Genomic DNA, 22584 nt, shown 5'->3' with positions numbered 1-22584 from the left:
TGTGAGGAGCATGACAAACAAACTAGTGCAGGGTTGCTTGCAGACTCCCGGGTTGGGTTGGGGGGGGGGAGGGGGGTCCCCCTCAGTGTCTGATCGACGAACATGGCATGGGAAAGTGGGAGGGGCCCTGCTGTAGAGCCACCCCACCACCGTTGTTGCTGACCCCTTCCCCTTGCCCTTGTTGCCAATCCCCCTCCTGACCCCCTGCAACTCATCACTCACCCACATCCTGGGATCTAGCGATAATATTAGGGTGTCATACAAGCAGCAACCACTGATTCCCCAGTGGCGCAGCCGTTCAATAGAGTTGCTGGTCTCTGATTAGCTGGGAACTCTTGGTGGACGGGACTTTCACCCTTGGGATCCTTGAACTTGAAGAAGTGCCTAGTTAAGTGCCTGAGAGGCACATAATTTAGTGGGCCTTCCCGAAAGGAAATGACTCCGGGCTTTCACTGGCTCTCCAGCCTGCAGCCAAGTCCCTTGTCACCTCCATTAATTACTGCCCCATATGTCCAAACACCCACACGTGTCACTTGGGATTTGTAACAGTTTTTGTGTTCAAGCTTCACTGCACAGCGCAGGTACTTTTAAGCACTTTACTGTCATGAAACTATAAAAGTCCCTGACCTAATTACCTTGTGAATGGCATGTTCACCTTCACCAAGGCAGCCTCTTCTCTCCAAAATGTTCAATAAGCCTATAAAAATGGAAAATTTAAATTTCATAGTATGTTTGTCCTTAAATGACATTGGCAACTTGAATTCTAAGTGTTTTGAAGCTGCCCTTGTTTTGAAGCATTGCTTGAGTGGTATTACTGCTAGGATCATGGACACGAGATTGTCATTACAGAATCTTAAAAATGCTCTGCCAGATTTTGTCTTTATTCCATTAAGTTGCTGCACTCATCAGGTCTAATTAGTCTAACACAGAACACTGAGAAATGTTTATGTCACCCATTTGCAGATTTGCAGGAAATAATGGGGCCAATTTCTGTCTCCCAAATGCCTTTTTTTTGAGCACAAATGAGATTGTAACATTGCCAAAAGTGGGGGATAAAATTGCCAGTGTTCAGCCGGAGGTCCGCCTATGGCAGTTTTCAAGTGGGCCTTGATTTAGACAGGCAGTGCTCCCTCAGAAACAGATGCGCACTTAATGATTGTATGTAAATTATGATCAATATCACAATCAGCACCAAGAGAGATTTTAAGGAGGAACTTGCCTCCTTACATTTTAACGATGTCAACACTTGGCAGTTGGTTGCTTGTCTTTTTTGATTGTTTTTGGGGTACGAAATTTCTGATTTTTGCTTCAACATTCAAGAAGCGCAATGGTGTAGCTGGAGTACTTTTACTCCCTAAAAATTCAACCTTTTCAACCATTCCACTCCGGGCTAGTGGAAAAGGAGCAGCAGCTGCTGCAGAGAGAACACTGAGGAGCAGAAATGCTCACTGGAAATCTTACCCTCTCTAAACCTCTAGGGTCTATAGGTCAGAGTTACATGCTTCTTTTTAGAGGAGTGTTGCAGAAGGATTCTGTTCTTCCACGGGGAGCCTGTCCCAGACCAGTCCTCTTGCCACCTCCTGCAACAAGACCAGCAACTTATTACCACAGCTAGCACTGCATTGCCTAATTCAAACAAGGTTTGCACAGAGCCTCAACTTTTTTACTTCCGGCTTGCAGCAGACTCCATAGTGGATATCAGCAACGTCAGTCAATCTGAAGTTAATGTAGGTGATTTATGCCAATTTCATCATATTCCATCCAGAAATCTGAAGACAGCAAGATTGAACATTGGGATTTACACAAACTGCAGTTTTTTGCCAAGTGTACTGTGTCATTGACTAGGTAAGAAGTATCTCAACACCAGGTCAAGTCCAACAAGTTTATTTGGTAACACAAGCCACTAGCTTTTGGAGCGCTGCTCCTTCGTCAGGTAAGTGGGATTTCAGATCACAAACAGGGCATATAAAGACACAAACTCAATTTATAAAATAATGGTTGGAAATTTTGTAAATTGAGTTTGTGTCTTTATATGCCCTGTTTGTGAACAGAACTCCCACTCACCTGACGAAGGAGCAGCGCTCCGAAAGCTAGTGGATTTTGTTACCAAATAAACCTGTTGTACTTTAACCTGGTGTTATGAGACTTCCTACTGTATTTACCCCAGTCCAACGCCGGCATCTCCACCTCATTGACGAGGTACATATCGCCATGTAGGCAACTTTACTCCACTGCCTTCCTGAATTGCAATGGCTTCCACTCCAAAAATCCATAGCAGCTGAGATTATCATCAATGTATCAGTCAGCTGTTTTTATCTTAGCCAATTGTCACAGACACTTTGAAGGGTGTTTCACCAAAGTAACCCATGGACAATGTGTTTGTATGTGTGTTTTTCTTCACTCTTTCTCACACACACACTTGGATGCAAAGGCTTTTAATATGCAAATTAAGTTGCTGAGCTGGAGAAAGATGTTGCAAAGCCGTTGCTTGGCTGTGTCTAAAATGTAGGAGCTTGCTATCTCAGGTATCAGCTCACTGAGGAATTGTATTTCTAGGGTGATGGAGTGGGGTGCGTTTGTTTGAGATCTTGGGAGGTGTCAGTACCACCTGAACTTGCTTTTGACTTGTTACAAGTGTGGTTTGGCTTTAGGTGTAATGGTTTCCCCAGTTCAATTACTGTAGAGATGTTTTGATCTCCCATGTCTCTTGGGACACCCCTCCTTACAGGTGGCTGGCTAGCTTCTGCTGCCCTGCCATATGGCCCTTCAACTGGATGAGCCATATTTCTGACTATCTGTTTGTCTGCTTTAGAACTTCCCTGGTCTCTGTTTAACTCTGAGAAGGAACTGTCTGCCAACCAGATTTCTGAGTCACTCATTTTTAAAATTTTTAAATTCCATAGCTCCTTCCTTCATTTTCTACTTCCACTGGTCTGTTTCTGACCTTTTTTGACTCGCATGGTTTCTCCTGAGCCCCTTCAACTCTCACAGGTTTCACCACCCATGCCCCCCCTCAGGGCTTATTTTAGTTTTCTGCCAAATTCTGCAGTTTTTCTTCAGCCTCTGCATTTCTTTTTGAACTGTCCTTGAACATTTGGGGGTTACACTGTCCAGCCTGCAAGATCATCCCCCAATAAAATGTCGACCACATGAGTAAGGTTGAGATTACGTCCACCATTTCAGCCGCATAACAAGTCTACTCTTTTAAGTGATTTATTTCACAAATTGTACATCAGTACATTCTCCAGTGAGTCTTTCGACTTGACTAATACACTGCAATTTGTTCTGCTTCTGCAGAGGAAATCTTCAATTTTCCCCATCAGCAGTGTTTGTGAGCACTTCATATCTTGGAGAATGCTAATTTCCTTTTCTAGTTTTTTGGAAACATTGAGGACCATTTTGCCCTTGAATACAAAATCTCTATGGATATCACACCCTCTGCTGTGTTTGCACGGAGTCTTACAGCTTTCGTGACTATAGACATGGACTGTGCCGTAATATTCCTTGTGGTTCTCTGGGTATGGCAGCTGTTCTCCTTGACATATCCTGACTGGCCACATTGAAATCAGACTGGACATGGCCCTGCTGGTTTGTTTTCCAAACCCCTTTTAAAAGTTAAAGATTGGTTTGTCCTGTTTTCCCTACTCTCCTTTTCATCTGTGACCTACTTCCATTCTTTCCATCTCTCCCTTTTCCCTTCCTTGCTGATATGAACTACCTGACATAGGTCTGTTGTAGGCCAACAGTTTGAGAGTCAGTTCATGGTGCTGAGCCATAACTGCGACGGCCCTTGCTGAGGCTACCCTCTGCTCCTTGAGGTGTATTATTATATTGTAGGGAAGGCAAGTTTTAAATTCCTACAACAGCACCAATTTCCTTATCCCTCCATAGGTTCTCCCTTTTTTTTGAAAGCAGGAACCCACCAGTCAAGCGTGATCTGTTTAATTCTTTTGAATTCCAAATAAGTCTGAGTTTCTTACGGGAATTCCAGAATTTCTAACAATAGGCCTCTGGGACCAACTCATAAGCACTAAGAATTACTGCTTTGGTCTATTTGTAATTTGCCGACACTTCGGGGACAGTGTTTTATAGATCTCTTGGGCCTTTCCTGATAACTGACCCTCCAACACGAGTGTCTACAAGTCTTGGGGCTAATGTAGCTGATGAGCTACCTTCTCAAAGGTGATTTTAAAAAAAAGATTCAACATCTCGCTTTTGAAACTTGGGAACAAATGTGGAGAATTTTAGGGCTTCAAAATCTGTTTCTGGGTTATGGAAATTTCCCTCTTTCCTGAAACCCTAGTTCAATTTTCAGCTTTTCCAGCTGTATTTAACATAACCTGGTCTGGTTCCAATTCCGCTTCTTCTACTCTGGACTAAGTCCCAAATGCTCAGCCGCATCTTGAGAAACTAATTTCTGTTTCTGTTATTGTGTATTTTAAGTTCTACCTATTTAGCAATGGCTTTTAGCTGTTCTATGTTTAAGGATGCTAATTATTTTCCATGTTAAGACTCCCTTTTCCATAAAAATCAGTGCATCAAAACTAACCATCATAACTTCTATTATTAGTAGTTCTAAAATGCTTGCTGCTGCAGATTCTCATAAACAATTTTAGCTCTCTGATATTTTCCCCTTCTCCTTCCAGTTTATTTATGAAGCTTAAATTTGGCAGGTTTGAAATGGATTCAAATTCAGACATCAACCCCCAGTTGTCATGGATGCTTTAAATGATGTTTTCCCAAAGTCACCCATAAACAATATATTTAGTGCGTGTATTTTCTTATCTGTGGAGTGGCGCCTCCACAGAAACCCTATTCCAACCCATGCCCCTCTACCAAGCCGCCCTGACCCCTCATATCCTTTATTTCTACCCATGTCTCTGCACCCAGCCCTCCGTGGCCCCTTATACCCACTATGCCTCCCACATCCCCATGGTCCTTTATAACCTCTTTGTCAAATTAGTGCCAACTGATGCCAACCCATACCCCACCCGCCACCATTTTTCTTCAACCCTCCATGCCTACTCACTTAGTATCCACTAGTTCCAGTGAGTTTTGTCAATTCTTTGACATTTTGACAGAGCTTTGACAGCTTTCCAATGAGCTTATGCACTTTTTATACACAATCATGTTTAAATTTAACAATTCCACCAGGTGCCTTACCTCTCCCAGAGGCGTCCTGCGCCAACATCCAAAGTGGTACCCTGCCTCTCCAAAGGGGTACTCTGGCTATCCATATGAACTCACCAAGTTCAGACCAGCTCTTACCTGGTCCTATCTGCACATGCTGAGTTTCACATTCCTGGCCTACAAAAATCCTACTTCAAAGGAGGCAGCTAATAACTTAAATGGCCAACTGCCTCCATAAATCATACCTGAGTGAACCCCAGCCTGACTCCAATCCAACTACTGCAAAAATAAGAAATGCTGTGTTCAGAATTTGCAGACTCATCCGCCATTTTCACTACGACACTAGGGTTGAAATCTTGGCTGCAGTTCAGTTCGAGTTCACAGTCTGCAAAAGACTGTAGTTCTCAAGCTGTATTGGTTGCCTGGACATGTTGACTGTCTTTCACTACAACCCAGCAGGACTTTTCTCTGTGACAGTGGTTTCCTCTATGCAGCACCACATTTTTATAAGGGAAATGGAAGCACCACTGAATGAGGACCGTGGTCATTTTTAAAGAGACAGCCCTGGTTGCATAAAGGATGACAAAGAAGAGAGAAAGCTCCAACACCTGCTGTATCCAGAACTCATTGAAGACTACTTCAGCGGAACAATCCCTGCTTACCTATGTCTTGTCCAACATCACCCACAGCCCTTCCATCCTTCAATAAACCATATCCACCAATGTCCATACTGGTGTCAGTTAGCATTACGGGCCCAAAAGCTATTACAGTAGCAGTCTTCAAACAAAGATTTCAAATAGATTTATCTTCTTTCTGCCTTACAGAAAAACCTACATTCTATCACCCAAGTGTGAGAAGTACCTTTCTTAAATGATCTCTTATCTACATTACTGTTTGACTGAAGTGCTCCCCAGTGAGCGGGAGTGGGTAGTGAAGAGGTAAAAGGCTAGCTGTCACTCAGATGGTGCTCATAGCTGTTTATGTTTGGAAACCTTTGGAGCTCAAGGCATGATAGGACCTTGGCTGCAGGCTGCAAGAAATTCGTTTCTGCCCAGTAAGCCTGACCCAGCTGGCTTTCTAGCACTGGAGAAATCATTGGTTGAAGGGATGGCAAGAATGCAAACCCACTGTCATCCTGAAGAGAGCAGCATTTTCCAATTCCCTTGCATGACGATGTCCCTCACGTTGGATTGCGATTCAGTCGTCCCACGAGTCAGCAAGGGAGTTGACTGTGAGAGATCCATGATCTGGCAAAGTTCCTATCCATTCAGTCACACAGCCTGTTGAGAGCAGAAGGGATGGTGAAGTCTGAAACTTCCCTGGCCCCTGTATAAACATCCCAAAGAGATTATTCTTCTGGCGCTACTAACTTCTGCAAGGAGAGCGCAGCTGCAACACCCACTGAGGTGACCCAACATGCCATGATTGACTGCGTTGTGGCAGTAGATGTACCAGAACTCCACACAAGTTGGGAACAGAGCGCTCCACCATCTGCAAAATATTGTCAAAGCTCCTTGGCAGACCATCAAATGTATTCAGAAATGCTGGTGAACAAAAAACATCTTTCTTTTAAAGGCAGGAAATTTGCATTTCTGTTCTCTTCAGCAGAGCTGAAGCGATAAAGGTGCAAGCTTATCCCAGGATGAGTCATTTCATATAGGCAGTCTCCAAAGAATAGGAGCTAATAAAAGTCAGACTTCAAGTAAATCAGCCGGGCCAGTGAGTGGTGTGAAGGGTGGGTTTGATCATCTGATGGGTGAAGGCTAAAGAGGTGGGCACAAGTGACTTCCAAATGAGGTACTTCTCCCTCCCCTCTTGCCCACCACTAGTTTGCCCAGTAAAAGCTGCTGAGCTACCCATCTGGTGTGGGCCTCCTTTAGCATGGATAAAATAGCTGAGGGGTGGGATGAAGCATTAAGAGGTCATTTATTGATCACTTAATGCCTCAATAGGCACAAGGGTGGGCCAATTACTTGACATCTCTACCACCTTCCCACATAATAGGAGACAGGTTGGGACAGGTGAGTGGGTGGGTAGGTGATAGGCAGGCCACATGCTGCATTTTAGGAGGCCCCCTCCCCTTCAAGCTGGCTAGCAGGGATCACAACGTTCCACCCCATGTATTAAAATTCATTTGTTAATGCATATAATCATTTACTTTTGAATTCGCTTAAGTTAGATTTGAAACAAGCTGGCTAAACAATCTTCGTCTTCGTGTCACACTACAGAAGATCCAATATTGAATTTTCAGTCCACTGCTTTGAAGTTTCTCATTTGTCTAAAACATTTAATATTTCTAATGTCTGCCTTTTATGAAATGTTACATCGATCTGCTAAACCTGGAGAAAACTCTGGGCCACTGCCAATGACATAATGAATTGAATAAAAGAGATTAATGTAATCGGGACCTTATGATTACTGATTCAACCTTGGTGCAAAAGTGGGCAATGCTAAAATAGCACACTCTCATTCTAGAAATTCTACACGTGGACAATAAATCTCGCCCCAAATCAGTTCAGAACCGAACAACTGTTCTAATTGCCAATTTGGCCACATTTTGCTATATTTTCCATGGCGTTTCAACCGCTATTTTTAATGATTTCCACAATTAACCAGTTTTTACATGGGGATCTTTTGAAAATTCATGATACTGATAGTTTTCAAAAACCTTCCTTGGTGTCTCAACAAAGAATGAAGTTTAATTAACCATGGGGAAGATTTATAGTGTTCACTGTTCATGGCAAAATTATAATTGTATTTCATGACGATCATAAATAATCCTCCAAAAGGATGTCCTGAAATTGAATTGAAACACCCTCCTTTAAACTAATTATCATAGTCAATTATGTAGATATTTACTGGTGAAAATGGACGTCGTCTTACATCAGAAATCTTAACCTCTTCTGCCATTGCATATTCTCCACAGAATTTCAGTCGTAACAACCATGAATAACTGCCTGGTTACCACCAGTAATTTCTCATGGTTGCTATGCTACATTGTACAACATTACTCCTACAACACATAAGAAACATGCTTTTAATTTGTAAGTGGGATGGAATTAACTTTCCTGTGGAACAATATTCACATGCTTGGTATCTTTCTCCAATGCCTGTGAAATATAAAAATGGGAGCTATTTAAATCACAAATGCTGAAATTTACTATGTGAAAAAAGCATTTTATATTGAGATCGGTTCCCCTTGAAGAATTAGTCAGTCACAAAATTGTGGAGTTGGATGCTCATGTGATTGATGAATGATACTGTCTGGTAATCTGCCACCTCAAACCACACATTATAAAAAGATAGCAATGCTTCAAATAGACTGTATTGGAATATTCTTATTCATCTGCAATCAAATATGCATCTAAGGTGCAAATCATTTTTGAGCATTACGTTTTTTGAAAATGTGAATGTTCTATATCCTTAGTAATTTTTAAACCTTGATATGAGACAGTACATGAGAATATGTAACCTACATCCTCGTACATTGCCATATATGTTAATGGTATACTATTTCTCACTTAATGTTGTGAATAAAATGCAAGACCATTCAGCCAGACAATTGAGATCTTTGCGCCAAAGTGGTTCAATTCCAGAATTATCTGCATATTTATACTACCCCTCACCCCACTCTGCATTTTAAAAAGAAAGTTGTTCCCGAAAACGTTTGGTTACATTACACATATTTGGCCATTCTGCACTTGGACTGATTTCAGGCTATTCATTATTGTGAAGGTGACCTCCACATTTATGCTCTGCCTTGGATCTCTATGAGGATACCTTGAATATTCACCTGTAGCATCATAATGAGCATCCAATTTATGTCAATGTTTCACTTCCTTTACCCTGAACAGAACATCTCAGCTAACAAATTATGCATGATTAATGTAACATATAATAACTGCAATTAAACTGAAAATGCAAGAAACTCATTGTGTATAAGCTACCAAAGATACAGGAAATAATGATAATTGACCCATTTGTACTGCAGCTTTTCAGTTAAGTCACTCTCCTTTTACTGTATGTATTGCAATACAAAGTCCAGTAGCTGGCATAGATGGGGTTAAGGTCAGCTAAGTGAACACTTACAATCTCTTTCTATGGAAACTGTATCACATGCTGTTTCATTGTGCCAGATTTAAGAGTAACGTACATATTCCTGAAATGACTGTCAGATCAGGTGAAATAACAATGTCACAATTCTATTCCCCCACCCGCATCCCCATAATTGAAGTTGCGGGGAGGGAAGGGAAAAGTTCTGTTCATTTTAAAAAGAAGCGTTATGTGTAGTAATGCATGATTTTACAGATAGAGATTTCCTACAATCATCTGTCATAATTTTTTTGAGAAGATAAATTTTATGAATACACAGTTTATGCCTTTATGCTGCAAATCCCTGCTCCTTACACCTGGATTTCTGCCAATTCGAAACCCAGAACACAAGGACAAAAGCTATGGCCAGTGGTATAAGTGCACAAAGCACTGTGAAGACTTGAATATTTTCAAACCTGATGTTGCTATATAAAACATTCAAGTCTGCTACCCTTTGTTAATTTTGTCATAAGTGTGGGCACTATAGGTTTAAACTGCATTGACTTTGAGAAATAAAAGCTGGAATTCCAGCAATCTTACTTAATGAGTTGTGATCATTTCCACCATTAAGCTTAAATACCACACGAGGAAACCTAATTTACAAGAAAATAAAATTGACCTACAGCTTGTAAGTGCTGTGGGTCATTGGTCAATGAATGTTCAGTTGCTCCAGGTATTCATTGATTTATGTCCAGCAGTAAATACAAAAAGCTTGTATCATTATACTTAATGAAATTGTGTGCTAATAGCTAATTATTTGAAAATGTAAATGAGCGGACCTGGGTTCAATTCCTCCTCTTTGATTTGCATTTCACCCTAAGGCATTTTGGGTTTGGTGGAATGAAGAACCTTGATACTGAAAGCCTCAGATACTCAAAATGGTTCTGCTGATTTTGAGGGAAGGCAAAGTTTGTGTGAAAAATCTTTGGCTTCAAATTTATCTCATATAATTTGTAAGGGAACACAGTCTGCCCCAAACCTGCTCGAAGGTGCAGGAGGTTAGATTAATCAAATCAAGTGTTTAATTTAAAAATTTCACGTTAGGAGTAGACGAAAATGCAAAAGTTAATGTGGCTGTGGTACAGAGTCAGAAATGTGGATGCTGTTTGGTTATATTTAGGCTTGCACTGCCATCTGTTGTCCAGAATTTCACCTGCAATTCCTCGGCTCTCCAAGGATTTTGCTTTTAACCAAATATGTCTGAAAGCTGGAAGCTAAATTTTACTATAATTATATAGCATGGGAAAATATTGCTCTTTTTTAAATGAGCCACATCAAAATGGTGGTGCCTTTTGTGTGGTTCTGGCTGTGGCGGGAGAGCACAGTCTGATCCCTCGGCTGTCTTTTTTTCCTTTGGTATTGGATAAACTCCACTCTGTTTACTGCATTTGTGCTATTTAAAAGCTCCTATGTCCTGCAGGATTTTTAATTTTCAATTTTCGGATCTTTTTTCCTTTCTCGGTATTTCTCATGCCTTTTTATTCCTTTAGCTGGTTTTGGTTCTTTTAATGTCTCAGAGGTAGGAATGTGTGAAAAGCATTAGGCCATTCAGACCCTTAAGCATGTTCCACCATTCAGTTTCATGATGGCAGATCTGTGCCTCGACTTTATTTGCCTGTCTTTTTTCCAGATCCATTGATATCCTAATAAAAGTCCATTAATCTCAGTTGTGAAAATTTAAACTGACCTAGTATTTTTAACTTTTTTATATGAATGTGGTTCAGATTTCACTCCTGAATAGAATTCTTAATTTCAGATTTTTCCCTGTCATTGTGGATTCTACCACCACAGGAAATAATTTATTTGTATCTCCTCTTATCAAATCCTGTAATCATCTTAAATCCATTGATTAGATCACCCTTCAATATTCTAAGCACAAGCAAAGTAAAATGATATTTATGCATCCTGTCCTAATAATTTGGCTGTTTAAGGCCTGGTATTTGGTAAATCTGTACGGTTTCCCATCTAATTCCAATATATTGGTGCCCAAAACTGAATGCTGTAGTGCAGATGAGGTTTGGTTAAGACTGTGCGGCAGAAGCATAATTTCCTCAGTTTTGAACTCCAACTCGTCATTCACCTTTTTGGTTACTTTTTGTTTTATTTGTGCCTTTAAATGAACATTTAATGATCTGGATACATGGACACCTAAATCCTTTTTTCTCCTTTGCAGCAATTAGTCTCTCACCATCAAGAAAATATTCCAATTTTCTTTTTCAAATCCAATGTGTATGGCCTTCCACTTACCTACATTAAACTCCAAATGCCATAGATTTTCCTACAAAGTTGGTCTCTCTATAATCTTTCATAACTTCCCATTCCCCATCATATTATTTACTGTCTTTGGAGTTATTGCAGATTTTGACATACAACTCTGCATTCTTTTGTCCAAGGCCATCACAGATTCCTGGGCAACCACTGCTTGTTATATCCAAGCAATCTGAGGACAAGGTTTTCACCTCAAATCTGGCACCTGCAACCCAATCAATTATTGATCCATGTTACAAGGTTATCTCCAATGCCATGCCCATTTAGCTTCTAATAATCTCTTGTGTAGAACTTCATGGATGTCTTGTGGCGTAGTGGATAGTGCCTGTGCCTCTGATCCAGAAATTCCAGGTTCACGTCCCACTCCAGGACTTGATAACCAAGGAAGGTGCATTCATAATGTGGCCAAACAGGTTGAGTGTAAATCTACAAAATTCTTCCAACACACCAATGGGTGGCAGTAAGAGCAGGAGAGACTTCTGGTTAGCCATATTTGATGCAGAATTCCGCTCTTCAAGCCGTAAGCCCCTGGCAACAGACTAGCAATCCCCTGTTCCAGGAATAACTAGCTATGGAAACAAATGAAAGTCTGCCTTAGTGTGCAGAAAGAGAAAAGAAGAAAAAAGTAGAACGTCATCAAATGCCTTCTTGAGGTTCATGTGAACAACATTCATAGGCACTCCCCTGCACCATGCTAATGATCTTCTCAAAACATTCAGTTATTCAGAAGCAACCTGCACTTTACAACTCCAGGCTGACTCTCCGTGAAGAGCTTCTAATAGTCCGAGTGCTCAGCCACTTTGTCCTGGTGATAGTTTCGAGTAAATTCCTTTAACTGATGTTTTTCCCTACAATCTCTTCTTAAATAATGGTGGGAAGCTTGCAACTTGACAGTCCAAAAACACACTCCATAATCTCGAGAGCTTTGGAAAATTATGGCTGGCATATCTGCAATTTCACCACATATTGGGGTGGACCATCAGTTCCTGGAACATTTTCTGTCTTTTTAATCAACTAAGTTTCTCCCTTTGTATTGTTGGTACATTGTTCTCTTCCCCAATTATGAAAAGTATTCAGTTATCATCTGTTTTGTTATTACTTCTTCTAACAACTTTCTATCTTTCTACTAAACACTTGGCAGTCAATTAACTATTAATTTATTTTATGATTACAAGTTCTATTGTTTCCCTCCAGTGGTCTTCGGAGACTTTTGGAGTTCAGGTGAAGGTTCTACATCAGAAGTGTTCACTTGGCTTTTCTCCTGACAGATGTTGTGAGCTACTTGTATTTTCCATTTTTATTTTACATTGGGTATTTGCTGGTTTGATGGTCCTTTGGTTCTGTGGCCGGAATTTTACCAGCCCGCCCGCCGCAGGAATCTGAGCGGGCGAGGGGTGGGGCATGGGAAGGTCCGTTGACCTTGGGTTGGGATTTTACGGTTTCGGGATGAGCAAGGCCTTAAAACTCCACCCTCTATGTCAGTGTGCTAATTTGCAAAAGACGCTTTTTGAACTTGCTGTTGCATCAACTTTATTTTAAAACGCATCCCTCCACATCCCTTATCCACAAGGAAATAATAAATTCCTTTCAGAGAGACAAAGAGCTCTTTTTGGTAGCGCTGCAAGCAGGCAGAGAAATGAAACTGGGATGATCTCAGCTCAAAGCAGTCAAACTGTTTTGCTTGTCAGTTTAAGAAAACCAGAAAGTAGTTTTATATATGCCAGTTGATGAAAGGAGTTTCCAGAACTTGAAGAACATGGAGCAGCAGGACACAAATTGATGCCTAGTGATTCCTTAGTTGCAGGTACCAATTTCAATTTGGAGAGAGTCATTTAATTGCTTGTAAGGCAGAAACAAATTAGAAAAAAAACAACTCAGATCCTCAGCAGTATGTTAATTTTGCCAACAGCTGAAGCACTCGTTATCTGCCTGGAACTTCGATGAAAGACTAATAAGTGTGATGATCTAGCAAGGGGAGGGAAGAGAATCTACCTTTTTAATATCATCATAACCAATGGTTCATTGGAATATATAGATTGTCTAATTTCCATTAACCTAGTTAAAATGGATCTATAATGCAGATCTTTCATCTGTCATACATGCGACATTGCTACACATTTAAATTGTTTTTGATGCAATAATTTGAATGCTTGTCGTTAGGTCATGAGTTCCATTCATAATGAGGATTTTTAATAAGCCTGCAGTCTTCCTTTCTTAAACATTTTTTTTTCAAAACTCTGGAGCAAAACACATGTTGTTCAGTGTATGAAAGGTGCTAATTGTCATAGTTACTACATCAAATGTTTAATGATTGTTTAATTTTGTGCTTTACTCAAAGTAAAAATGGTCACATGGCTGTTAAATTGGACAATCTAGGCCAGTTATTTTATAATATGAAGATCTCTTCCAATTAACTCCTACCTCCCAAAGTGAATTAATAATTCATTATGAAAATTTATATTTGACCCCCAGAGAATGTTACTATTTCTGCACCACATTAGAATATAGAAATAAAGTAGTTTTCAGCAAATCTAGTCATTACACCCCACCCTCACTTTGACATATGAAATTGTGGTCTTCAAATGTCTATATTCTTATACAGAGCATGCAGTAAGCACTTTATTCTAATGTGGGTGTTTTAATATTGTTTCCTTTCCTCCTACTTAGCACAAAATTATATTACAAGCTATTATAAATGATGAAAAATATTTAGCTGTAGGATTTTAACAAGGTTAATGTAATCCATTCTGAAAGCTCCATGTCAGGTATGTCAGTGTTATGAACTGCATGTATTTCTTTTCCCCTGGAAGCAAGGAAAGCTGGGGCTCTGGGACTTAAGTGTCTGGCTATGATCCAACAGGGTTACATTTTATTTTTGCCTTTCAGTATGCAGCAGCCCACCAGTGAACATGACTGTGCAGCCAGTGAACAGATCTGCTTTACTCGTCACATGGAACAGGCCAGAAACCATCTACCACCCTCCCATTATGAACTATTTGATCTCCTACAGCTGGACAAAAGATGAGGGGGAGAAAGAGCAAGCTTTCACCAAAAAAAATGATAACAACTTGGTACGTAACCTCCACCCCCATGGACAGAGATCTGCCTCTGTTTGTTTGCAATGTAAATATCAGTGTTTATTAGGCAATGTTCCCTCTTAATTTTTGCTCAGCCATGCTTGCCGTTTTTCGCAGCCGACACCATATCCATTTTATGTTAATTGTGTTTAATTGTATTCGGGTGGTGGACATTAACTGGGTTATCACTTAAGCCCATATAAAGCAACACATTGGTTGAGTTAGGAGGTTATGCGTACAATGTTTAAGTCTGTAAATAACTGTGGGCCTGAATAAAGATTGGGTCTAGCGCTATCCCTCACCAACTGTTTGACCAGAGATTAACACCGTGAAGCCCAAAATCTCTTTCGATGTCATGAATAAACATGTGTACTACATAACATTAGAAGGGAAGAATGGACATGGTGGCACAGCGGTTAGCACTGCGGCCTCACAGCGCCAGGGACCCAGGTTCAATTTCCGACTTGGGTCACTGTCTGTGCAGAGTCTGCACGTTCTCCCCGTGTCTGCATGGATTTCCTCCCACAGTCCAAAAGACATGCTGGTTAGGTGCATTGGCCGTGCTAAATTCTCCCTCAATGTGCCCGAACAGACGCCTGAGTGTGACGACTGGGGGATTTTCACAGTAACTTCATTGCAGTGTTAATATAAGCCTACTTATGACACTAATATATAAACTGATACATATAATTTATTTTTTCATTGGATGTGGGCACCACTAGCAAAACCAGCATTTGTTGTCCAACCCTAATTTCCTTGAACTGAATGGTCTGCTGGGCAGTCATTACAGTGGATCTGGAGTCATGTACAGGCTAGACCAGGTAAGGATGGCAGACTTCATCCCTGAAGGGCATTAATGAACTAGATAGGTTTTTAACAACAATGAATGATAGTAAGGGTGTCAATGAAACTGAGCCGAGCTTTCAATTCTATGTTTTATTATTGAATTAAATTCTATCAGCTGCCGTGGTTGGATTTCTAATCATATTCAGAGTGTGTTAACCTGGACCTCTGGATTACTATTCCAGAGATATTGCCACGACACCACCATCTTCCCCCTAAAAATATTGTAGTAGTAAGCTAGAGAACAATGAAGTCCATCAAATTGAACAACAATTGAAGTCCATCAAGTTTGCCAACTTCAAGTATGTAGTTTTGAAGCATCAATGTTTGGATCCCTAAAATTGTGTTTGCATTGTTGTTGAAATGTTGAAGTTATGGCTTCTAATTTTAAGCATCACTGTTGCCAATAGCTGTAAATGTCAACTCTAAGCCAGCAGCTGTAACTGTAACTTAAAATTATCATATTTTTTAAAGAATCGATACACACAGCCCAGAAAAGCTGATAAAAACAGCTTTAAAAAGCTAATAATTTCCAAAAAAAATGAAATATAACCCTGAATAAGGAAAGGCCTGCCATCAAAGCCACTGATTAAAAGCAAATAACTAAGCTAAAGTCCTTTATATTACACTATATTTTTAAAACATTTATGCTTGGGACTGTCAACACGATTTTATCTCTCGCCCATTCTTAGGGGGCGATCTTACCTGCTCATCACGTCAATCGATGGCGGGGCGAGCCGGTAAAATCGCGCGAGAGGTGAAATAATTCTCACTCTCGTGATCTTACAACCCAGGTTTCCTGTGTGATCAGCCTTGTGCCCTTTCCAGGTGCAAGGCTGATTTTAATGTTTAAATTTTAATCGTCCAGGCTCACTTGTCTTAATGGCCATGCCGGTGAAGGTCCTCACTGGCGAGGATCATGTAAAGTCCCCGTCAATGGGGACTTGACATGGTGGCCTCACAGGTAGGACTGAAGGTCATTGAGGCCCCCCGGGTGGTCGGGGTAGGGAGGATCTGCCAGCATGGCACTGCCAGCCTGAGATCCTGGCACTGCCATCTTGGGACCCTGGCACTACCTTGCTACTGACCTCCGGACATCCTGGCACTGCTCACCAGGCAGTGCCAAGGGGTGGGGCTATGATGGGGCAGGGTCTAAGGGGAGGCATGCAGCTCGAGAAACTGCGCACTCTGCAGTTGTCAATTGGCTGGGGGGGGTGTGGTGGTGGAGTTGCACACTCTGCAGTCAGCGATCGGCTGGGGAGGGAGACACTCGTCGATTGGCTGGGGGGTGGAGACACGCATTCTGCAGCAATCAGTTATTGGCTGGGTCAGGGCAGTGATCAACAAGGCTCGGAGGAGGGGGTGGGTGATTGACCGATGGGGGGGGCGCGGTGGATGCGATATGTCAGAAGCACCAGGGGTTATTGGGGCAGCAATATCCAATTGGGGGAGCATTTGGCCAAGCACCTGCCGGGGGGGGGCGGGGTTGAATGGGTGATATCCATGTGGTGACTGACAGATCTCCCTATTCCGTTGCACATAGCACCCTTTAGCGTCTTTCTGGCGAGAATAGACTATCCACTCCCTCTACTGGCAGGAATCAGATCCTGCATAATTTTCTGCACCAAGTGGCGTAAGATTTCATTTGTGGCCTCGGATCTGAAACTCTCCCATTTTCACACTCGTGCAGCACCTAGAGTTTTTTTGATAAGATTGCCCCCTTAGTTTCCCAAAGAAGATTGAGTTTCTGCAGTCCTTATTCTTATCGTAGTGCCATGATGGTATTAAATAGGGAAGTCCAAGACGTTGGCTCAGCAACAATGATGAAATGACTGTACATGTGCAAGTGCGGTACAGCTTAACTGCTTTGCATTGACTTTTAGCCTGAATCCTGCAAGCAAGTGAGGTTGACCATTTGGCCAGGATCACAGAGGTACAGTGCCATATAAGCGCAGGGTACAGTGTGAGTCAGGTGAAGATTACTGGGGGATAAATTCTTGGAGACTCGACTGGTTGACCAAATGAACCAACTCCTGGGAAATAAAGACATGATACTCACTGCTTTGTTCAATCAGGGGCCCAGTTAAAAGTGCACCTGTAATTCATATCCAAGGCACTCAGATGAAACAGCGGGTGGGATTTTCTGGCCACGCCCACCCCAAGTCTAGAAATTCCTGCCTGTGCTCAACGCACCTTTAAATGGTCCACTGAATTTTCTGTCTCGCCTGCTATGAGTCCTGCAGCTGGTGGGCCATCATTGGGATGGTTATTGCTCTGGCCAGTGGCTGAGCTGAAACCATTGAAGATGAGAGTAACCTCATACCTAATCCTCTTTCTCACACCCTATTTCCCCCTCATCCCAGTATTTCTTCTGATTTACAAGCTGCATTTAGTTTAAGTGTGCAGCTCTTACTTCTACCACTGTTTCTCATAGCCTCACAGCACAAGCCACTCTTGTGCCATTTTCCTCAGCGATCTAAGAGTCCAATCAGGCCAGACAGTGGTGGAACATTGGGAAGAAACCACCAGCTCAGATACATGCACTGAGCATATCTTAAAGGATAAATTAGATGCAGGATCTACATGTAGTGAGACACCGTCCGTGAGTGGGCTGAAACCTGGGAAGGGATCTGGATAATGCAGGTTCCAGCTCACCATAGTGCCACGGTCACACAGAGGTTCCACTGCAGAGAACTCAAGTGAGCAGTTCATTGGGAAGCCTCGAGGAAAAACTCTGGAGGAAGTACAACAAAATGCTTGGTGCGCTGGGAAGCCTGCCATAAGCTTGTGTCCAATGTCATGGAACATAGATGAGTCTGGGATCAACCTGACATGGGATTTTTCCCATCCATTCCAGCATGGAATTATTGGCCAATGTGTTCACACACCTGCAGACTCAACCCTGATGCAACTTCTGCTGGCCATTGTTGCAGCTTCCATTGTAGCACAAGCAACAGCCATCCAGTGTCTGAGTACTGCATTGAAAGATCAGACTGCCACCATTATGGTTGTGGATTACACTATTTGAAGGGACCATGCAGGGTGTCACTTCATGTCCAATGATCTGTCTTCCCAACAGATGACGAGGATTGCTGAGGTGCTGTCGTGGTTGGATGGCAGTGGCTTCTTGGAGTACAAACCTGCTGTTTTTGCTCAGGAAGATAGCATTTGTTCTTTGGTTCCTTCCACTTTGTCGATGCCCTTATTGATGTCTGTCAACCAGCTATACACACCGCTGCTCTCCATGTTGAAGTGAGACAGTTCACATCTGGACATTGTCGGTCTGCTGTATCACATTTTGTGGGACAGCCTGGCTTTCAATGTGTGCGAACTGCACACATGTGAGAACTGTGTATCAGAGTCATGAACCACGTAGTGAGGACATAGACCTTGCTATAGATTGAAGGCATGGCTGCTGCTCGAATACAGTAAGAAGTCTAACAACACCAGGTTAAAGTCCAACAGGTTTATTTAACCTGGTGTTGTTAGACTTCTTACTGTGTTTACCCCAGTCCAATGCCGGCATCTCCACATCATGCTGCTAGAATACCAGGCATTGACTTGTATGATTCACTGTTTTTGCTCATACACCAACGACATGTTGAGGGAGTGGAATCCCTTTCAGTTCTGGTATAGGATAGAGTTGACTTGTGATATCCAGAAAACAATGCGTATGCAGTCAATGGAATCCTGCACCATGTGGAAGCCTGCAATCCAAGTGAAGCCATGTTCTCACTCTGGCTTGAGAAAATGAAATCTTGTTAGCTTGCATTGAAGAGAGAGCCTCAGTGCCCTCTCTTACACAACATTGGTAAAATGCATAATGTAGTAAATATCTCCAGCTCCAGCCAGATGTATAAAAGCTCATCATGATAGCCACCTTTGCAGCTACTGCTAATGTGGTACTTGCCCTGCACAGAGGTTGCAGTAGTGGCTATAGCAGGTGGTGGATTTCAGAGAGGGTATCCTTACTGAAGAATAGATATCTCATGCATTGTTCTTTGCTGTGATTCAGATAGAAGAATTGCTCCCTGAAGACCCATGTACATAAGATTTCCCACTGACGGCCCTTCTCACTTCCCTCCTCCCCTACTTTTTCCCCTTACAGCAGCTTGTCTTTCTCTCATGTTCATTCTCCAAGTCATGCTATAGTCGCTAATATACCCACGTCAGGAAAAAGGCCTGTCAGCACCTGCCACTCAACTTCCTGGACACTTCTGCAATTTGAAACATATATGGAAAGCTTCAAACATGTATAGAATCATAGCTGCAGCAAGATGAAATCAACCAGCAACTATCCTGTAAATAATTAATCAACTCTTTAACCTTTTAAATAGCACTGGTGAACATGTGTTCAGCTGATCAAAGTTAAGAGGCCGTCAGCTGGGATATTGAGCTCCAAAATGCCACCATTGCTGTCAAATCAGCATTGCAAGCTGATTGATGTCATGATCTGGCTACTTTGCATACTTCCAGTGGACATTCATTGTGTGAGTGCTAATGCTGTTACCAATTTGGCACCCAGCGAGATTTGTCCCACAAGTGTGTGTGCATGCTGTTGATTAAATTTTGGAGCTCTGAAGACAGTCATAGCACCCAAACAACGGCTGCTAATGAGCCAGTTTCTCATCCAGTGAGTCTATTCAAGTAGTGTCACACAAGCAAGGCAAGTCTCTACCAGTTGCTTGAAAAATGCAGATGGCATATATGACATTGGGCCAAATTTGCTGTCAAAATAGCAGTGAAGTTAATGGCACGAGTGGTTATTCATATGTAAATTGTACAGCAAATTCAGCTAAGGAACAGATGTACAGTTAAATGCCAATATCTAAAAGTCACTCTGAGTTGAACTGCTCCATCATTAGCTTTGCAAAAAACAGCATTTTGTTGTCTGCCTCACCAATGGTCATGAGGTGGCTGTATTTGCGTGATGGATACAGACTAAACTCACTGCAGATATTCAGGGCTAATAATCAGTGCTGATTACTACCAACCTCTTCAGCACTGAAAACTAACAGTGTGGAGTCGCAATCTTTCAGGATTTGAATTTTAAGGGATGTCAAATTTTAAATTAAACATTTTTTTGCTTTCCCCCCCTCTCTCAATCCAGTATGTGTCTCCCTATCTTTATTTATTTTTCTGTATCTGATTTGACCTTGAATTCACAGCTTTTAATTGATCCACCTTCTCAGCCCTTCTGCTAGTTATTTCTCAATCTTTCAATCTCATTGGTTAAAAAGATATTTTGTGGGTTGCCCTGTTTTGTCCAGTCCTTTGATGCTGTTTTCTTTGCTGTGTCTTTATCAGCTTGCACTTTCAACAACTTTGCGGGCAAAATATTTTTGAGCTGAAGAGTGCAACGAAAACTCGAATTACGATCAGATGTTGTTAGATGTCCTGCTGCAGAAAATTCTGTTCCAAGAACTGTAATAATTCCATCAACCTTCCTCAAAGTACATTGTGTATCCTTGTGCTTTGCAACTTGCTATCTCCCTTCTCACTAGATCCTTGCCTGATCAAATTTTCTGCCTGTCCTTTAAATTCCAGACTTGCTTCACCCTGCATTTGTGGTTGAGCACACTCCAGTAATGCAGAAGTGCTATTAGTCTGCTTGATATTTTTCCTAGCGTGTTAAAGCATGAATATAGGTGAAATCTGTATTACCACTTGGTATAGTTGGGCCAGTCCAATCCAAAATGTCCTGCACAAATAATTTGATTTTTTTTTACCAGTAGGTTAAGAAGACTGGCATTTACATTGCGTTTCCCAACCTCAGGATGTTCCAAATTGCTTTGCAGTCAATTAAATATTGTCATAGCCACTGTTAAATAAAACAAAGTGTAGTCATTGTTGCAAAGTAATAACTCTTTATTTATAGTATCATGCAGTATAAAGTCTCTTAGTTCAAAGTCAGATATTTTTGCTGCAAAAATATCAATTTCTTTTGGCTCAAAACATAATCAGTAAGAAGAGATAAAGTAGAGTATATCTAATTACACAATAATACATTTCCATCCCATTTTCTGTGGGAATAATGAAATAATTAGAAAATTAGCAATTAAATTTACTTCGACTAATTAACTGCGAGCACAGACTCTCAAGGGTGCTTGAATAATTGTGTTATGGAATTGCTATAACTGGTGGTTGGCTATATCAGCTAGTAGTCAAGTTCGCAATCATGAATAGACTTGCCATTGCGCCAGAATACTTGCCATCATCATCTACCTTCTGACAACTTTTACAACCATTAACAATCTTCCATTCACAGTCCCATAATCCCAGTTTTGGTTTACTATGTAGACTTGTCCCGAGTGAAGACGTTGGTTAAATCAAAGCTAACACTTTATATTTGAATAAAGTCCAAAGTTTTCCAGCCCTTCCTGGCTTTGAAATCTTCTGGTCCTGACAATGGTGACCCCCTGCCGCGGGCTCCCCAGCGGTGGAGGGTGCAAGCCATTGACATTAGCTTGACCGGAAGATCCCACCTCTGGCCAATCATGGGCTGCTTCCACTGCCACAAAACACGCTACGCTGGAGGGGAGGGGATTACGCCGCCCAAAATTTTTATGGAATGAGCACTAATGTTTGACAAAAGTACATTGAAGAATTTAAAAATCAGCTTACTGTGTAGAATAATTCATAAAATTGCTTGTATAAAGTTAAATGCAAAATAAGTTGCACAATGGAACAAATTTTATTATTTGGTGTTGTAGAAGTATTTGTGTCATGAGGCAAAAGAGGAAGGAACAATTTATGCTTGGGGTTATTGGCCTGTGAACAATCCCTTTTTATTTGAACAACTTAAATTCTTATTTCAGTGGTTCTGTAGCATAGCACACCAATGAATTGATTTATTACAACAAAGCTGTAGGATGTGGGTTCTGTCCTCAGACTTCTCCCTTAGTTAGTTCTTGATGTCAATTGAAGAAGTGAGAAATTCTGAATGGTTACTTGCCTGAAGGAGGCAGAAACATAGGTTAATCTACCCTTCATCACTCTCAATGATTCCAAGTGGCCTAGAGGGATAATAAAGATAAATGCAAGGTGTTACAGGTAAGTGCAAGACGTTACACGTAGGAAGAAGAAAAATGGAAGGCATACTTGCTCAGTTGAGATATTGAATTACCTTGAGGAAATGCTGAAAGAAAACTGGGACTCAGCACTTATCATATGA

At 41.5% G+C, this 22584-nt stretch overlaps 1 protein-coding gene across 1 annotated transcript in view; it reads left to right on the top strand.

Moving 5' to 3' along the window:
• LOC144491556 (receptor-type tyrosine-protein phosphatase gamma-like) overlaps window positions 1–22584 on the top strand; it is a 711057-nt gene that overhangs the window by 534818 nt on the left and 153655 nt on the right. Inside the window, exon 9 of the mRNA XM_078209530.1 lies at window positions 14377–14561. Coding sequence (XP_078065656.1) covers window positions 14377–14561 — 185 coding nt within the window. The remainder of the gene's footprint in view (window positions 1–14376; window positions 14562–22584) is intronic.

The sequence above is a fragment of the Mustelus asterias genome, chromosome 3, assembly GCF_964213995.1.
Source record: "Mustelus asterias chromosome 3, sMusAst1.hap1.1, whole genome shotgun sequence".
Classification (NCBI taxonomy): Eukaryota; Metazoa; Chordata; class Chondrichthyes; order Carcharhiniformes; family Triakidae; genus Mustelus; species Mustelus asterias.
The sequence above is the reverse complement of the archived record's forward strand: the minus strand, read 5'-3'. Positions and strand labels throughout refer to the sequence as shown.